The sequence below is a fragment of the Prunus persica genome, chromosome G6 (assembly GCF_000346465.2).
Source record: "Prunus persica cultivar Lovell chromosome G6, Prunus_persica_NCBIv2, whole genome shotgun sequence".
Lineage (NCBI taxonomy): Eukaryota > Viridiplantae > Streptophyta > Magnoliopsida > Rosales > Rosaceae > Prunus > Prunus persica.
In genome coordinates this window covers 27,737,603-27,757,629 of record NC_034014.1, presented here as the reverse complement: position 1 = coordinate 27,757,629, position 20,027 = coordinate 27,737,603, and the positions used below count along the sequence as shown (strand labels likewise).

Genomic DNA, 20,027 nt, shown 5'->3' with positions numbered 1-20,027 from the left:
ATATGGGGTTCTGTTCAAGCCGCAAAACTAGTGAAGTATATTGTGTGGGACTGCATTGGACGCAAAGTGTCAGAGGGGATTGAAAGATTATCTTTAAGTGTTCCATGGTCTTAAAAACTTGAGTTTATAATGAATTTGATCTCATCTCATCTCCAGGACAAATTATCTGGACCCCGCCCTAGCTAGGACAAATTAAAGTTTGTTAATTGTAATTATAATTAGTAGCAACTTTTTTTTTTATATAATTTTTTATAATTTTTTTTTAATGAGGAAAAGAAAAATCACAAGACAAAGCCTCAAGGGCAAGAGCGCCCGAAGAGGTCAAAATAAAAGGGGGTTCTAACAGATAACAGGAGTCCAAGCTCCCATAAAACTTGATTAGAAAAACCATGACCTAATTTTGCAACCGCATCCGCTGTGAAGTTAGCCTCCTTAAAGACATGTTGAAATCGAACGCTTGCAATAGAAGAAGACAGGGCCCAAATATCTTGAATAATCTGTTGGATACACCAGGGGGGTTAGCTTTACCCTAGATGCTGTCAATGACGAGTTTAGAGTCCCCTTCAATCACAATTTGATCCCATCCTCTATCAAGTGCAACAGCAAGACCATCACGAAGAGCAACATATTCAGCAACATTAATGGAATTTTCGCCAATATTGTTGGAGCTCGCAATGAGGACATGCCCCTCGCTATCCCGAATGACAAAACCTGTGGAAGCATGATAATTCATAAGAGACCCATCAAAATTCATCTTAATCCAACCGGTTGGAGGGGGATGTCATTTAATCATCATGGAGTCAGCTGAGTCAAGTCTGGCCTTCGAGTTAAGCCTCCAAAAGTCCAAACCAACACAGGCAGCAGCATGAAAACAGCTAGCTAGGGTGGCCTTAGAGTCATGGAACACCACATTATTCCTAGCCTCCCAGATTTGCCAACAGATAAGGAGGGCTTTGGAGAGAGGGTCCAATTCTGACTTTGTGGACGTGGGGCTCAGCGAAAGAAGCCAAATGTACAGATCACCAGCCTGCGAGGGGAGGGGCATGAGATCAGGAGAAAGAGCCCAAACATCCTTAGCATACTGACAGTCCATAAACATGTGTTGAATAGTCTCAGGTAAGCTCTGACAAAAGGGATATATCGGACTGATATGTTGCATGAATCTATGAAGCCTGGCTCTCACTTGAAGTCTTTTACGAATGAGCAACCAGACAAAATTCTTCACTTTTGGAGGAATGTTGAGCTTCCAAACTTTCTTAAGCAAGCCCACACGAGGGTGGGATGGCTGGTCCTCAAATTGTAAGTTGTATGCACTTTTGATAGTGAAAGAGCCATTTGGGTTGGGACCCCAGATCAATTTGTCCTGCAGATTAGATCTTGGCAAAGGAATAGATAAGATTTTCTCAGTCAAATCATCATCAATAACATGAGATAATTTTCCTTTGTGAAATAATTTGACTTTTGTGACGTCCTCAACGTCGCGAATGTGCCATTCCGAGATGGAACCCATTTTGATCCCCACAATTTAGGGATGCACATAAAGTGCAGGGTCCACAGGGAATTGAACCTAGAGCTCTGATACCAACTTTAAGGACCCGCCCCGAATTTTCTCAAAAACCCGAGACGAACCCTTTGGAATTCCTGACATCACCCCGATGTCAGGCCCGCTTACTAAAAACTGAGACTTCCTGCCGAAATTTCGGCAGAGTCTCCCCTATAAATTGGACATTTCCCAAAATTTCAACCTGCATAAAAACGCATTTAATATTCCCAACTGGCAGCATGCACAATATAATTTCATGCAATTCACACAAATGGCCTTCGGCCTTTCAATAATTCCTATCCAACTACCAAACCATTCAAATCCAAATTATGACTAATATTTAGTCTGCGGCTGCACCTAATAACCTCAGGCTGCCTACGTACCCTCCTTGAGGGATCAAGCCACACGTAGTTCTTCCCTAAAACTCAATTCCCCACTTGGGCGATACCTTATTTCATTTCATATAATCTCCCCATACGCCGGTACAACCAACGCCACGTATGGGGTCTGTCTCAACGCCGGATAACCTACGTCACGTGAGACCTGCACATCATATCACATAACTCCCCATACGCCGGTACAACCAACGCCACGTATGGGGCCTGTCCCAACGCCGGATAACCTACGCCACGTAGGACCTCAATATTATATCACAAAGTTCCCCATACGCCGGTACAACCAACGCCACGTATGGGGTCTGTCGACACGCCGGATAACCTACGCCACGTGCGACCTCAACATAATATTACATAGCTCCCCATACGCCGGTACAACCAACGCCACGTATGGGGTCTGTCCCAACGCCGGATAACCTACGCCACGCGGGACCTACTTTCACTTGGTGGTACTTGTAGTGGATCCAACATCCGAGGAGGTACCTAAAGTAGTGCGTATAGCACTCCAAACTGACAATCTAGACTTTGTTGTACCCTTGTACAACCACATATAATTATATTTATATAAATTACTTCTTATATTGTGTAACCCTCCACAACCATCTAGTACCCGATAATCTCCCTTAGAAAGGTGAGATTACTCCGGGAGACTCACGGTCAACCAAGGGTCAAACTACTCTCACCCTGGTCAACCGGACCTGCAGAACCCACGACCTCCAATTTCCGATCTGAAAGTCTCTATGGGTTCTACCAGGTATAGGACACTTGTCCTGCAAGTTTGGTTCAGATCGGACGGTCGGATTTCTCACGATCGCACGATCCGACGGTTAATATAAAATATAAACTTAAAATTATTATTCGGAACATCCGGGGCTCCGATTCGCGATCCGTGAATTCCTACACAATCCTAGAAATACCTAGATCGACATATATTAAATTTGGGACCATCCGACGGTCCCAACCTATCGAACCCGGATAACGCATAATATGCGATTATCCGTTCGATAGTCAAACGACGTCCGAATTGAGATCCGCGAAATCCTACGCACTCGTGACGGCACGAGGATCTCAAAACTGCCCAGAGTCACTCCACCACCCTCGCCCACGCGCTGCCACACGCGCGGGCAGATCGGGTGTCCAAAGCGATTATGGTTCGTCGAAAAATCTCGGAACCAAGACTCCAAACTCCTATCCTAGGTAAAACACCTCATTTGGAGTCACTTTTGTTCTTGGACCTATCCCAAAAAGTGACCGGAAATGTCCGATCACGGCGGCCGAAGTTTCGGCCGATTTTCAATTCGAAAATTGAGTTGCCTACGCTAAGAATTGATGTAATCCTACCCAACCATCAGCTAGAGCAGCTCGAGAGCTTCAAAATCCATACCTGGGTCGACGGAATTGGTGGCCGGAGGAGGGAGATCGACGGCGTTGAAGTTTCGACGACTTCCCGGCGGTTTTCTGCATTTTCCGGCCAGCACAGGTCGCGTCGCCGGCGGAGATCGGTCGGGGAAGGAAGGAGGGGCGACGGCGGTTCGAACGCCACCGGTCCCGTGGCCGGTGGTGCCCTGTGGCGGCGCCGGCGCCTCTTGGAAGGCGACGGCAGCAACGGGAGAGAGAGAGAAGAGAGAGGTCGCGCGGGGGAGAGAGAGAGAGAGAGAGAGAGAAAAAACCAGATTTTTATAAAAAAATCCCATTTTGAAATATTTACGATTGTGCCACTGGACTTCTTTTGACCATATCTCTCTCGTTACAACTCCGATTCGAGCCCACTACGTGTCTATGAACTCGTCTCTGTACGACCTATCTAAAAATATAAGTCACGGTCCCAAACTCTCTCCGGTTAAAAATATGACTAAAATACCCTTAAATAATTAAATAATTAAATGAGGGTAAAATTTGGGGAAATTTGGGGTCGGGGTGTTACACCACCCATCTCAAACCTTTACACAACACCTGTCTAGCATCCAAAATTGACTTCCAAGCCACAGAATGATTAGATTTTTTCTGTATACTAAAAAAAATTTCATATCTTAAATATTTTTTAGAAACAACCTTGACCCACAAGTTGGAATGGTCAGTAATGCATTTCCATCCCAACTTAGCAAGAGCAGCAAGATTAAAATGATTGGCCATTCTCACTCCAATGCCACCAAGATCTTTGGGCATACAGACCTCCTTCCGAGCAACAGGAGGAGTATCATCCCTGCCCCAAAAAAATTCCTGCAACACTTGTTCATCTCTTTGATCACCTGAGGGGGACACTTAAAGCAAGACATGACATGATTAGACATACCAGAAATATTAGATTTAATGAGAGTCAATTTTCCAGCTCTAGAGAGAGTATTAGCTTTCCATCTAGCAAATTTTGAACGAATTCTGTCAATTAACTCTCTCGCATTTTGGGGATCTTTCTAAAAAATGATGTTGTGAATACCTAAGTATTTGCCTATTGTGGTCCTGTGTTGTATATGTAAAACAGTGCTGATATTGTTCTTAACATGAGATTGGACTCTGGGGGAGAAGTAAATTGTAGATTTATGGAAATTTATACGCTGACCAGAGGCCTTTGCGAACGCTTCCAGGACAGCAAGAACTTTCCTGGCAGCAGCAGGCGTGGCCTTGGCAAAAATCAAGCAATCATCAGCAAAGACTAGATTAGAAATTCTATAACTATGAGGAGAAGAAAGCAAACCAACTTGGGTTCTAGTCGACTCGGTTAACTTGTTAAGGTGCCTAATAAAGGGCTCCATGCAAATAATAAACAGATAAGGAGATAAAGGATCCCCTTGTCTGATACCTCTGGAAGGGGTAAAAAAAACCCTCAAGGTTGCCATTAAGGAGATAGAAAAGGAGGCTGTGGAAATACAGTTCATAATTCTATCACACCAGTTGACATTAAACCCAAATTCAATTAAGCAAGCTCTTATATAGTTCCAATCTAGGAGGTCATAGGCTTTCTCCAGGTCTAATTTGAGAGTCATCGCACGCATGCACGGCCCCTTTTTTTCCTTTTAAAATCACTAAATAACTCATGAGCAATTAATATGTTGTCAAAAATGGATCTCCTTAGAGCAAAAGCTCCTTGATTAGGGGAAATTCACTTAGCAAGGATAGGCCGAAGTCTGGTAATGATAATTTTAGTGATGACCTTGTAAACTACATTACAAAGACTAATAGGTCTAAAGTGATCCACACTCACGGGGTTGTCAATCTTAGGGATAAGAGCAATATTTGTGTGATTGATAGGGTTTAGAGGGATGTTATTCACAAAGAAATCGTTGACCAATTGACAGAACAGGTGCTTGGTTTCAGCCCAAAACTGATGAAAAAAAAATTGCATGTAAACCATCAGGTCCAGGAGCTTTAAGAGCACCGATGCTTTTCACAGCGTCAAAAATTTCCAACTCCGAGACATGAGCCATAAGCTTTAGGTTGTCATCACTAGAAATACAGGGATCAATAATACTAATAAAATCTCGAATATTGGAAGTGGCTAGGGGATCAGATTGAGTAAATCTCTTTCTAAAGGCTTCGACAAAGATATTGCCCATATGGGGAGCATAAATCCAATCACCATTGGTGTCCTTAATTTTATGATATGGTTACGCTTTCTACGAATGGTGGCAAAAATTTAGAAAAACTTTGTGTTTTTGTCACCTAGCTGGAGCCAGTTAGCTCTAGCTACTACTTGGTTCTCTTTCTCATATGATTCAAATTCTTTCTTCCTTTTTTTATATCATCTTTCCAAAATTTTACCATTTTTGAAGAAAATAATAAATGTCGGGGGAAAAATAAAAACCCTTAAACTGCAAGTGTAACCTTATGACTCAAGAGTCAAGAGCATAAGGGTGCTGCCAAAAAATGAAAATACAAATCATGACAAGACTCAAGAGCATGTTGTGTAAGTGTAAGCTTATGAAAACAAAAGAAAATTTTTGTATTAGGTAAAGAGTAAGTATGTTGCAAACCAAAAGTGACATAATTGATAGATAGCCAAATAAGTCATGGCTTCCTCCATCGCTAATATTCTGATTGATCAAATAGAGAAACAAACAGTGTATCACTCTCTGAGTCGAGTTCGATTCCCCTCCACATACATACACTATATTGTAGTTTTCAGTATCGATATTGTCCAATAAGCCCATTTTAGTTATACACCTTATGTGGATAATTACATAAAATGAATCAAACAAAAGATGAATTTTACAACCAACTGTATTGCAACTCATATCTTACGCATAACACTCACTAGTAATGAGTGACTGGAGTAATTTATTTATTTTATTTTTTAAAAAAAATAAAAAAGGTAAAGTAATTTGGGCTTTACGCCTTTGATCTTGCCCAAATACTCCCTCGAACTCGCGAGGACCCACATTTCATTCCTGCACCAATTCCTCCGGCCTTTGAATCATCGATCCAACTGTAGTTCATATGGACGGACTCGGTTAAAACAAACACGGGATTAGGTTTAGTTTGCTTCATTCGTTAGTTTGTTAGGAGGAATAATCTTTTCAGTTATTAAGTTTACTTACACAGACTCGGTTAAAACAAACACAGGCTTTGTATATATAAAAAGCCTCATTCTAATGATTTATTCATAATGAGAAAAGTAGAATTTTCAATCCTCTTTCTTTAGGCTTCTTCTTCACTCTCGAGACTTATTGCGTTGGATAAAAATGGTGTATGTGCAGGGTCTGGGTTGGGCTGATCAGTCAGTGGGTCTGATATTAACACTCTCAGGAGCGGTGCTCTTGATCATTCTCTCATCCTCAGTCGATGGCCAACTTTGTTCAACGAGGCCCGTCCACATCTTCAACTTTGGCGACTCCAACTCGGACACGGGTGGACTCGCCGCCGGACTAGGCTACTCCGTCAATCCCCCCAACGGCCGTACATTCTTCGGCAGCTCCACCGGTCGCCTCTCCGATGGACGCCTCGTCATCGACCTCCTCTGTAAGTAGACCCCACCCTCGCCTCCTCCCCTTATACTTGTCAGGATCATAGGATTAAATTTGAAAAATGGAAACTAAGATAATGTTGTTTTCTTGTGCAGGCCAGAGTCTGAATTTGAGTCTATTGAGCCCATACCTAGACTCTTTGGTAGGCTCCAACTTCTCAAATGGGGCAAACTTTGCCGTTGTCGGGTCCTCTACCATCCCGAAGCGTGTCCCTTTTTCTTTGAATATTCAAGTCATGCAGTTCATCCACTTCAAGGCTATTGCAGCTGCAGGTATATTTCGAATTTGAATTTCCTTGAGTTATTTGGCTGAGCACACTGCTGTCATATGTGAACATAGATAGTGAGCTTGTGAAAATGTTCGTGTGTTGTGAAGATGTTCTTGTGAAAACCAGCTGACTGAATGACACTGCTCAATGTATGTTTAGGTTCGAAACATTGGATAAATGATGAAGATTTCCGGAAAGCACTTTACATGATCGATATCGGACAAAATGACCTTTCTGATTCTTTCACTAATGACCTTTCATACGTTCAAGTAACAGAGAGAATTCCTTCAGTTATTGAAGAAATCAAGAGTGCGGTTAAGGTGAGTTCGGCGTCTATACAAATGATCATAAAAAGGGGCAGGCAGAGTAAAGAAATTATGACAGAAATCCTTAGCGAAATTGATTTGTTATCACTTTATATCAATGCTGAAATTTATACTGCATCAATTGTAGGCTTTATACGATCAAGGTGGAAGGAACTTTTGGATACACAACACCGGGCCGTTGGGTTGTCTCCCTCAAAAACTTTCATTAGTGGAGAAGAAGGATTTGGATCCATATGGATGTCTTTCGAGTTACAATGCGGCTGCAAGATCGTTCAATGAAGCATTGCTCCATTTGTGCAACGGGATGAGATCTGAATTGAAGGATGCTGTGATAGTTTATGTGGATATATATGCCATCAAGTATGATCTCATTGCCAACTCCACCAAATACGGTAAGCCTACTTATGTTAAAGCAAGGAAGTAGCTTGCTGGTGAATTAGTTCAATCTAGTTTAGGGGCAGTGCAATTTAATTTTGATGAATGTGTTACAATGTAGGTTTCTCTACGCCGCTAATGGCATGCTGTGGCAACGGAGGTCCTCCGTACAATTTCAATGTCAGGGGGCTCTGCGGTCAACCTGGCTCTCATGTTTGCGACGAAGGAACCCGATTTGTGAGCTGGGATGGAATTCATTACACCGAAGCCGCAAACACCATCGTGGCCTCAAAGATACTTTCCACGAATTATTCCACACCACGCATTCCATTTGATTTCTTTTGTGGCATCTAGTCTAGGGTATGAAAATCAGCATCACTGCATGCTCAAAGGCTCGAAATTGTTGTACTGGAATGTCCAAATAGGAAATTACAGTTATAGGAAGTGTATCATGTTGTTGTAAAACATTCTCTTAAGCCTCAATTTTGTATTATAAAATTGGGGATCCCCTTCTGTTGTTATTATGGACTAGGCATATAATTCTTTTGTTAGTGTGTTTGGGCCTTTCAAATGAAGTCAAACAACAAACTCTGAAATAATATATTTTTCTAGAAGCTAGTCTTAAAAAGAAGAAAAAAAAATTCAAAGTTATTGTTTTCTTTTGACTTCAATTGTGGTTTCATGAAGGGCAAATTAGTCTTTCTGGTATTAAAATTTTAGGGATGGGCCCTTGGATTTGAGCCCAACGGGCTACAATTATTTCCCGCGTACTCCACTTTTCTTCCCTCTCCCCATAATGGGGATATATAAACTCAACTCTGGGTTGTTTGACTTTTCTCTGTGATTAGGGTTTCAAACAAAAATGGGCAATCACAACGACGAGCCTACTGGTAATGAATAACAATGTCGTCAAGGGCGAGGCTGAGCAGCAGTGAGGCAAGTCGAATTCAAATGCAAACGTCCCCATCAGCAACCTCCGCTTCCTCATTAAGACTGACAAGTTTGGTGTCCCTTTATACGACGTAGATCCTGATAAAGAAGTCAATATGATGCCAGAAATAAATTTCTACTCTTTTAGAAACTTATTTTCTTCCAATAAATAGTAAGAAAAGGAATGACAAATATGAAAATAAGGGCCTCTGTCGTAGGTACTTCCTTAGATTTGATGGTACGCACGCACCTTCGTTCTTCTCTTGTTCTTATTCTTCTTTTCCTATTAAATTCAATCCCCAATTTCTACCCTAATTAATTTCAAACCTTTAAATGAAAGTCTAATAAAAAATTGGTTTATTCATTATTTTATCCCTTGAAACGGACGCTCAGTCTCACTTTACCCCCTTAAATTGAAATTTTCTCACTTTACCAATTTCGTCCACTTCTATCCCAAAACCATTAAGGGTGATGATGTGCCATAAGCATTCTATTAATTTTAGCTATCTATATTAACTCTTATGTCTGCCTATCTCTCTCTCACCTCACTCTCTCTACCTCTCTCTTCTTTCCCCTCCCCCACCAACCCCCATCGCACCCCACCCATCCCCCTCATCTCTCTTCTCTTTGCCTCTCTCTCTCTCTCTCTCTCTCTCTCTCTCTCTCTCTCTCTCTCTCTCATACTACCCCTACCAAGAGAGAATATAGGAAGTGCGGTTGAGGAGATTTTTTTTTAAATTTTGAGTGGTGGTTTGGGTGTGTTAAGTAATTCCATGGGGGGTTAGGTACGGGGTGATGGGTTGGGTTTGGTGAGGGGAAAGGAGAGAAGAGAGAGGCAGAGAGGAGAAAAAGGCAGAGAGAAGAGAGAATGTATGCGAATGTAGTGAGAATGTATATATAAAATTAATGATACGAGTTTAATGTTTGTTCGTTTGTTTTGGATTGAATGAAAAAGAATGACCTAGTTGCAACCATAGGGGGTTCTGTTCAAGCCGCGAAACTAGTGAAGCGTATTGTGTGGGACTGCGTTGGACACAAAGTGCCTCCTCGTATCGGGGGGGAGGATTGAACGATTATCTTAAAGTGGTCTTAAAAACTAGAGTTTAATGAATTTGAATAATAATCTCATCTCATCTCCAAGTTGAGATTCCAGCTATGATGAATTTATGGTGGTGGTTTTATCTGGACCCCACCCTCCCAAGGACAAATTAAAGTTTGTTAATTGTAATTAAAATTAATTAATAGCTACTGCTTGGTTCTCTTTCTCATATGATTCGAATTCTTTCTTTCTTTTTTGATATGATCTTTCCAAAATTTCAACATTTTTGAAGAAAATAATAAATGTCGGCCTTGAGCTGTAAGTGTAACCTTATGACTCAAGAGCATAAGGGTGCTGCCGAAAAAAGAAAATAAATATCATGACAAGACTCAAGAGCATGTTGTGTAAGTGTAAGCTTATGAAAAGAAAAGAAAATTTTGTATTAGCTAAAGAGTAAGGGCGTTACAAACAAAAGTGACCTAATTGATAGATAGCAAAATAAGTCATCGCTTCCTCCCTCGCTAATATTCTGATTGATCAAATAGAGAAACAAACAGTATATCACTCTCTGAGTCGAGTTTGATTCCCCCCTCCACATACGTACATTATATTGTAGTTTTCAATATCGATTTTGTCCAACAAGTCTATTTTAGTTATACACCTTATGTAGATAATTACATAAAATCTGAGATACAAACTACATAAATGAATCAAACAAAAGATGAATTTTACAACCAACTGTTATTGCAACTCATATCTTACGCATAACACTCCCTAGTAATGAGTGACTAGAGTAATTTATTTTTAAAAAGAAAAAAAAGAAAAGTCACGCTCCGGACCTAGGGGTTGGAAGAAATTAAACATGCGCCCGGTGCATGGTTAAAAAAAATATGGATTTAAAATAAACTTATCTTATAAAAATAGCTCCAAAGTTTTACAAATGTACAATAAATAAAAAACAACTCTATCACTCCATCTAATTCATCTTCAACTAGTTTAGTCTTTGTCTTGCCTACTAATTCATCTGAAAAATTAAACATGGTGAGGTGTGAGCAACCAATGCTCAGCGAATAGATTATGTAATATGCCAATCAAGTAATGCCGTTTTACACTCTAGAAAATATAATATCTCGGTTATCCTTCATAGCATATAACCAACCACTTGACCCCTATTGGCCTCACTGCCCTATGTCCTACATCTATCCCTCGGATACCCCAACATTGAAATTCTCATGTTCCATGAATAATACACACTTCAAAAAAAATTCCAATCAATATATAGTATGAAAGACTGCTTAACTTGAAATAGAGAGATATTTGTAAATAAAACAAATCCATGATAATTCATAGTTTTCATATTTTATCACAAAATAAGAATTTTTAGAACGCATTACATAAACCACTCACCTAAATAATGAGAACCCTTAAAATAAATTAGCAAGACAACCTATCTACCTATGTCCATGTACTACCACCTAAGCCAAACTCCAAGAATTTCATCACCACTCTTTCTCCTCTTCTCTTACTTTCTCTCTCATTTTCTTCTTTCTCGTTTCTTACTCTCTTATTTCAATTCTAGAAGGTCCTATTTATACTAACATAAGTCGACAATAACAAAGATCCCATTGGATAATTGTTTGGCGGTTAAAAAAGGTGATATGCATGGAAACTATCTTATATAATATAAACTAATATTAGGGGGGCTTGAAAGATTATCTTAAAGTGTTCCATGGTCTTAAAAACTTGAGTTTACAATGAATTGGAATAATAATTTGATCTCATCTCCAGGTTGAGATTCCAGTTATGATGAACTTATGATGGTGGTTTTGGAGTGGGCTAAGCTTCCTTCCTCCATTGCTAATATTCTGACTGATCAAATAGAGAAACAAACATGATATCACTCTCTCAGCCGAGTTCCATTCCCCTCCACACCACATACGTACTCTATATACTAGTTTTCAATATCGACATTGTCGAAAAAGTGTCTTTTAGTTATACACCTTATGTTTGGATAACTAGATAAAATTTGAGATACATATCTTAGGCATAACACTCACTAGTAATGAGTGACTCGAGTAATTTATTTTTTAAAAGAAATAAGAAAAAGAAAAGTAATTTGGGCCCACTTTATTCCTCCGGTCATTGGATCATTGACTCAACTGTATTCCATATGCACAGACTCGGTTAAAACAAACACGTGATTAGGTTTAGTTTGTTTCATTAGTTTGTTTGTTAGGAGGAATAATCCTTTCAGTTATTAAGTTTACTTATAAAGACTCGGTTAAAACAAACACGTACTAGTCACTATTAATTAGGGTTAGTTTGCTTCATTAGTTTGTTTGTTAGAAGGAATTTTTTCAGTTATTCACAGGCTTTGTATATATAAAAGGCCTCATTGTAATGATTTATTCATAATGAGAAAAGTAGAATTTTCAATCCTCTTTCTTTAGGCTTCTTCTCCACTCTCGAGTCTCAAGTCTCGAGACTTATTACGTTGGATAAAAATGGTGTATGTGCAGGGGCTCAGTTGGGCTGATCAATCAGTGGGTCTGATAATAACACTCTCCGGAGCGGTGTTCTTGATCGTTCTCTCATCCTCAGTCGATGGCCAACTTTGTCCAACGAGTCCAGTCCAAATTTTCAACTTCGGCGACTCCAACTCGGACACGGGTGGACTTGTTGCCGGACTCGGCTTCTCTGTCAATCCCCCCAACGGCCGTACCTTCTTCGGCAAATCCACCGGTCGCCTGTCCGATGGACGCCTCGTCATCGACCTCCTCTGTAAGTGAACCCACCCTTGCCTCCTCCCTTTGTACTTGTTAGGATATAGGATTAAGAACCGGCAGTTTCGAGGATTAAATTCTAGTTTCTAATAATTTATAGGGTAAGTTTTTAAGTTTTTCTGCCAGACAATCTGTTTGTGATCTTTAATCTGTAACAGCAAGTGAATATGCAGTTTAGTAAGACTAAGATAATGTTGTTTTCTTGTGCAGGCCAGAGTCTGAATATGAGTCTATTGAGCCCATACCTAGACTCTTTGGCAGGCTCCATCTTCTCAAATGGGGCAAACTTTGCCGTTGCAGCGTCCTGTACCATCCCGAAGCGTTTCCCTTTTTCTTTGAGTATTCAAGTCATGCAGTTCATCCACTTCAAGGCTACTGCAGGTATATTTGGAATTTCAATTTCCTTGAGTTATTTGGCTGATCACACTGCTGAATGTGAACATAGATATTGAGCTTTTGAAAATGTTCTTGTGTTGTGAAGATGTTCTTGTGAAAACCAGCTGACTGAATGACACTGCTCAATGTATGTTTAGGTTCCAAACATTTGATAAATGATGAAGGTTTCCGGAAAGCACTTTACATGATCGATATCGGACAAAATGACCTTTCGTATTCTTTCACTAAAAACCTTTCGTACGTTCAAGTAACAGAGACAATTCCTTCAGTTATTGAAGAAATCAAGAGTGCGGTTAAGGTGAGTTCGGCGTCTATACTAACGATCATAAAAAGGGCAGGCAGAGTAAAGAAATTATGATAGAAATCCTTAGAGAAATTGATTTGTTATCACTTTATATCAATGCTGAAATTTATACTGCATCAATTGTAGGCTTTATACGATCAAGGTGGAAGGAACTTTTGGATACACAACACCGGGCCGTTGGGTTGTCTCCCTCAAAAACTTTCATTAGTTGAAAAGAAGGATTTGGATCCATATGGATGTCTTTCGAGTTACAATGCGGCTGCAAGATCGTTCAATGAAGCATTGCTCCATTTGTGCAACGCGATGAGATCTGAATTGAAGGATGCTGTGATAGTCTATGTAGATATATATGCCATCAAGTATGATCTCATTGCCAACTCCACCAAATACGGTAAGCCTACTTATGTTAAAGCAAGGAAGTAGCATTCTGGTGAATTAGTTCAATCTAGTTTAGGGGCAATGCAATTTAATTTTGATGAATGTGTTACAATGTAGGTTTCTCTACGCCGCTAATGGCATGCTGTGGCAACGGAGGTCCTCCGTACAACTTCAATGCCGGGCGGCTCTGCGGTCGTCCTGGCTCTCATGTTTGTGACGAAGGATCCCGATTTGTGAGCTGGGATGGAATTCATTACACCGAAGCCGCAAACACCATCGTGGCCTCAAAGATACTTTCCACGAATTATTCCACACCACGCATTCCATTTGATTTCTTTTGTTGCAGATAGTCCAGGGTCATGCTCAAGGCTTGAAATTGTTGTACTGGAATGTCCAAATAGGAAATTACAGTTATAGGAAGTGTATCATGTTGTTGTAAAACATTCTCTTAAGCCTCAATTTTGTATTATAAAATTGGGGATCCCCTTCTGTTAGTTATTATGGACTAGGCATATAATTCTTTTGTTAGTGTGTTTGGGCCTTTCAAATGAAGTAAAACAACAAACTCGGAAATAATATATTTTTCTAGAAGCTAGTCTTTAAAATAAAAAAAATAAAAAATCAAAGTTATTGTTTTCTTTTGGCTTCAATTGTGATTTCATGAAGGGCAAATTAGTCTTTCTGTTGGATTTGAGCCCAACGGGCCCACATTTATTTCCCGCATACTCCAAACACTCAACTCTTAATGGGGATACAAAAACTCAACTCTTACGACGTCGTTTGACTTTTCTCCGTGTTTAGGGTTTTAAATAAAAATGGGCAACCACAATGACGAGCTGTTAAGTGTATGCATTTTGAGTTTTTCTTTTGACTTTTCTTGATAATAGTGTAATAGAACATACATTGTAATCATCGAAGCTCAAGTTTCGATTAAGAATAGTTTCTCTAAGTATTCTTATCTGGCTGCTATCTTACGGAATATTAATCATATTGGCAAAGGTAATTTGTACATTGCATCATATTATATTCATTAGATTTTCTTAAGATTATGACTACTCATCTTCTTTTCATATGACTAGTCATCCTTTGCATTAGTAGGATTTCCAACTCACTGGTTTCCAGTTGGATTCTAACAAATCTTTTTGTCCTATTCTGTGAATTTTCTCAGCTGCCATGTGTACTTTTCTGACTAGAAATTTTTGGGTAAATACCCATTGATTCCTCATTTGGCAGCCGTTTCTTTTGATAGGAAGTTTTGAAAATGTTTCTTCATCTTTGTGCTCTCTCTTCTTCCTCAAGAGAAAACCACCATTTTCATCTATGAGTTTTCTAAATTGATTTTTGAAAACTGCTTTTGAAATATGAAATATACATCTAGCTAGAACAAACACATTCTTATATACATCTAGATCAGATTCAAGATTGGTTTCTTGAAGAAATTTGTCTTTTCTCCTTGAATCCAAATTGTTGGTTTCTGTTCGAGTTTGAGTTGGCTATCTAGTGCCATGGGATGAAAAATCTGAAGAAGAAGTTGCCATTGCCATGAAGGACTAAGCTGTTAGCTTTGCTAAGTTAGAGAAGAAGATTGCACAAAGGAAGTATGGCTTATCTTCCTAAATAGATATAGGATCTCTTGAGCTTGCTTGTGTTTCTTTGTAATAATGTTCTTTGTTTAGTGGATTGCCTGGTCAATTGATGACCTCCAGTTTTTCCCAATAGTGGGTTTCTAGGTGAACAAATTATGGTTTGCAGCTTCTTTATTTTCTGGGTTTGTGTTCTTGATAGTTGACTAGTAATCACATGATGTGTTGGCGTGACTTGTGGATATTGACTTACTTTCCTTACACACCAAGAATTCCTATTATAATTGTAATTGATTTACTTTATTTCCTGATTTCCTACTGTAAATAGATTTAGGAATTTATTATTTACTTGCCCATTCAGGTTTCGTTGTATTATAAATATGACCTCCTACAAAGAGAAGAATACACAGAAAATTCCCACAAACAAATATTCTCTCATAGTTTTCATATTTTAGCATGGTATCAGAGCGGCGATCTTGAAATTGCTGACTCTAGTTTCAAACCCCCGCCGCCGTTATGGGGGTTGATGATTTTTTCAACCCTCATGGAGGTAGCACCACCAACTCCTTCTCTCATTCTTAACCAACTATCGTTGAGTTGAGTGCCCAGATGGCTCGGCCCCTACAGATGCAGACTTTGACCCCGAACCCGATCCAGAATCAGGATCCTCTTTTGACGACCCCGACCCCGACTATGACGACGACGACCTCGACCCCGACTCCGAAGACGACCCTGACCCCCACTCCGATGATGACCCCAACCCCGAATTTGTCTCTGATTCAGACCCCGATCCCGATTTCGACTCCGACTCCGGCCCCAACTCAGGCTCAGATTTCGATCCAAATTCCTACTCAACCTGTATCCTATGCATCTTCCGCTGTACAGATTATGACTTCTAGACTAATGACCCAGACACATGGACCAAATTGCGCATATTGTGGTGATCCGAGACACACTTGTGAGACTTGTTTTAAATTGAATGGCTATCCCGATTGGTGGGCTACTCTTACAGATCAAGGACAATGCAATATGACCAGTAATGGTACAGGTTATGGATTCCATACTTCCGATAAGATTGATTCCAAGAGCTGGATAATTGATTCTGGTGCAACTGATCATATGACGTTTGATCCTGATGATTTTCTGAATACTACACAACCTCGACGAACCTGTATTGCAAATGCCAATGGTGTTACTTATCCTGTGACAGGGGCTGGCACTGTTGCACTCTCATCCACTCTCACCCTGTCTAATACCTTACTTGTTCCATCTTTATCCACTAAATTGTTGTCAGTTAGTCAGCTTACTGAACAATTGAATTGTTGTGTACTCATTTACCCGAGTTTTTGTTTGCTTCAGGATATTCACACTAAGGAGATTCTTGGTCGTGGTACTAAGAGAGGGGGGCTATATTATGTCGATGACTTCAGTCCCGGCGTGGCTAACAGTGTGACACATCCCTTTGATAGCAAACAAAAGCAAATCTGGTTGTGGCATCGTCGATTGGGACATCCGTCTTTTAGTTAGATGAAGCATCTTATACCAGATTTATTCTCAGATTTCAAAGACTCCGACTTCACATGTGATACTTGTATTTTGGCCAAGAGTCACCGTGTGCCCTACCCGTTAAGTACGAACAAGTGTACTACTCCATTTACGTTAATTCACTCTTATGTCTGGGGACCTTCGCCTATCACTGCTCCTTCTGGTGTTCGATAGTTTGTCATATTCATCGATGATTGTACACGGATGACATGGCTTTATTTGCTGAAGAATAAAAACGAAGTGTTTTCCCGTTTTTAGTCCTTCCACAAACAGATGAAAACTCAGTTTAATGCTCAAATCCAGATTCTTCGCTCAGACAATGGTGGAGAATTTGTCAATCATGACTTTCAGACTTACTTCCAACAACATGGAATTATCCATGAGACGACTTGTTCTCATACACCACAACAAAATGGTGTTGCTGAACGAAAGAATCGACATCTTCTTGAAACCGGCCGAGCACTTTTGATTGGCACTCATGTTCCTCGCCATCACTGGGATGATGTTATTATCACTGCAGTTCACCTGATCAACCGCATGCCTTCTGGTGTATTGACCTTTAAAACTCCCTTACAGGTGCTTGCGCAACACAGACCTCTGCCCTCTGTTTTGGTACTCACACCCCGAATCTTTGGATGTGTGGCTTTCGTTCATCTCCACAAAAATCAGCGTAGCAAACTTGATCCCTGTGCGCTTCGTTGTGTTTTTGTGGGTTATGCCACTCATCAGAAAGGTTACCGCTGTTATCACCCTCCTACCCAACGAACCTATGTCACTTTAGATGTGACCTTTCTGGAATCTGAGCAGTTCTTTCATGACCCATCATCCAATTCTGCGCTTCAGGGAGAGATACGAAGTGAAGAGCAGAATTGGAGAAACTTGGAAAACAAAGAAATTCTCCTATGTACAGACATGAGTGATCATCCCGAGTTTGGAGCACGAGATTACTTTCTGTTGAAAAGTGACCAATCGCCCATTCATAGCGATCAATTGCCTGACCCACCTGATCCATGCGAAGATATTTCAGATCCAAGTCTCACACCTACAGACAATACAGAACAACAAGATGAAGACCCCCTTTTAACTCAACAGTACCAACAGACCAATCTCCTGAGAATATCCTTGAGGTAACTACTCCTACTAGACTTGTGCATTTAGATGATAAAATTATTGGATATCAATTACTTTTTAGGCAAAATCGTGGGAAGCCACCAAACCGTTATTCACCTGATATTGGCAAGACATCCAAGTATCCAATTGCAAATCATGTATCCACTGAGAAGCTGTCTGAACCACTCAAGGCTTTTGTGAATCAGTTGTCTGCTCTCTGTATTCCAACCAAGGTTTTTGAAGCATTGAAAGATCCTAAGTGGGTCCAAGCTATAAAAGAGGAGATGAAAGCTCTTGAGAAAAATCAGACTTGGACATTGGAGACTATACCACGAGGAAAAAAGACTATCGGATGTAGATGGGTGTTTACTATAAAACACAATGCAGATGGATCTATCGAGCGATACAAGGCAAGACTTGTGGCAAAAGGATACACACAGACCTATGGTATAGACTATGAAGAAACTTTTACACCAGTTGCAAAGTTAAACACCGTCAAAGTCTTATTGTCCCTTGCAACTAATTTGGATTGGCCACTGCACCTTTGATGTAAAGAATGCTTTTCTACATGGCGAACTCACGGAGGAGGTGTACATGGACATTCCTCCTGGATATAATACTACTCAGACTAGAACAGTTTGCAGGTTACAAAAAGCATTGTATGGATTGAAACAGTCACCACGTGCATGGTTTGGACGGTTCAATATGGCAATGAAAAACAATGGTTTCAAACAGTGCAACTCAGATCATACTCTGTTCTTGAAACATCGAAAAGGGAAGGTAACAGCATTAATAATCTACGTTGATAATATGATTATTACTGAGAATGATAAACAGGAAATATCACAGCTACAAGACTATCTGGCTACGGGGTTTGAGATGAAGGATCTAGGTGGACTCAAGTATTTCTTGGGAATTGAGGTGGCTCGATCGCAGCAAGGCATATTTCTCTCTCAAAGGAAATATGTCTTGGACTTGTTGACAGACACAGGAATGCTAGATTGTAAACCTGCGGACACTCCTATTGTTCAGAATCATCATCTTGGAGAATATCCGGATCAAGTTCCAACTAACAAAGAAAGATACTAAAGGTTAGTGGGAAGATTGATCTATTTGTCACATACTCGACCAGACATTGCTTATGCGATGAGCGTTGTCAGTCAATTTATGCACTCTCCAAGTGAAGACCACATGAATGCAGTTCTTCGGATACTTAGATATTTGAAGTCTGTACCTGGAAAAGGACTTATGTTTTCAAAGCATGGTCATCTAAATATTGATGGTTATTCAGATGCAGATTGGGCGGGTAATGTAACAGATAGAAAATCCACATCAGGTTACTTCACATTCGTGGGAGGTAATTTGGTGACATGGAGGAGCAAGAAATAGAATGTAGTAGCTTTATCCAGTACAGAAGCCGAGTTCAGAGGCATGACTAAAGGGATTTGTGAACTTCTTTAGTTAAGAAAGTTGCTTATTGAACTCGGGTATAAACCTACATCCACAATGAATCTCTTTTGTGACAACAAGGCTGCTATAGCCATTGCACAGAATCCGGTTCAGCATGATCGTACTAAACATGTTGAGGTGGATCGACACTTCATCAAACAGAATCTTGAGGCTAAAGTGTTTCAGTTTCCTTTTGTGAAATCCGAGGATTAATTGGCAGATATTTTGACAAAGGCGATTTACAGTAAAGTATTTCACAATTCACTGGATCAGTTGGGCATTGGTGACATTTATGCACCAATGTGAGGGGGAGTGTTGGCGTGACTTGTGGATATTGACTTACTTTCCTTACACACCAAGAATTTCTATTATAATTGTAATTGATTTACTTTAATTCCTGATTTCCTACTGTAAATAGATTTAGGAATTTATTATTTACTTGCCCATTCAGGTTTCGTTGTATTATAAATATGACCTCCTACAAAGAGAAGAATACACAGAAAATTCTCACAGACAAATATTCTCTCATAGTTTTCATATTTTAGCATGATGTTCATGCATTTCTAGGTTTGTGTTCTTGGGGTTGACTAGTCATAATTATCTACTATTTGCTGTTTACTTGATTATGATATTTTTCACATATTT

At 40.0% G+C, this 20,027-nt stretch overlaps 1 protein-coding gene across 1 annotated transcript; it reads left to right on the top strand.

The window, feature by feature from the left end:
• Window positions 6,615-14,045, top strand: LOC18774725. The gene is made up of 11 exons (XM_007207497.2): window positions 6,615-6,891; window positions 6,992-7,168; window positions 7,324-7,484; window positions 7,618-7,882; window positions 7,987-8,211; window positions 12,013-12,017; window positions 12,354-12,615; window positions 12,828-12,998; window positions 13,151-13,311; window positions 13,444-13,708; window positions 13,813-14,045. Exons 1-11 carry the CDS (start codon window positions 6,615-6,617, stop codon window positions 14,043-14,045), a joined length of 2,202 nt encoding a protein of 733 aa, XP_007207559.2.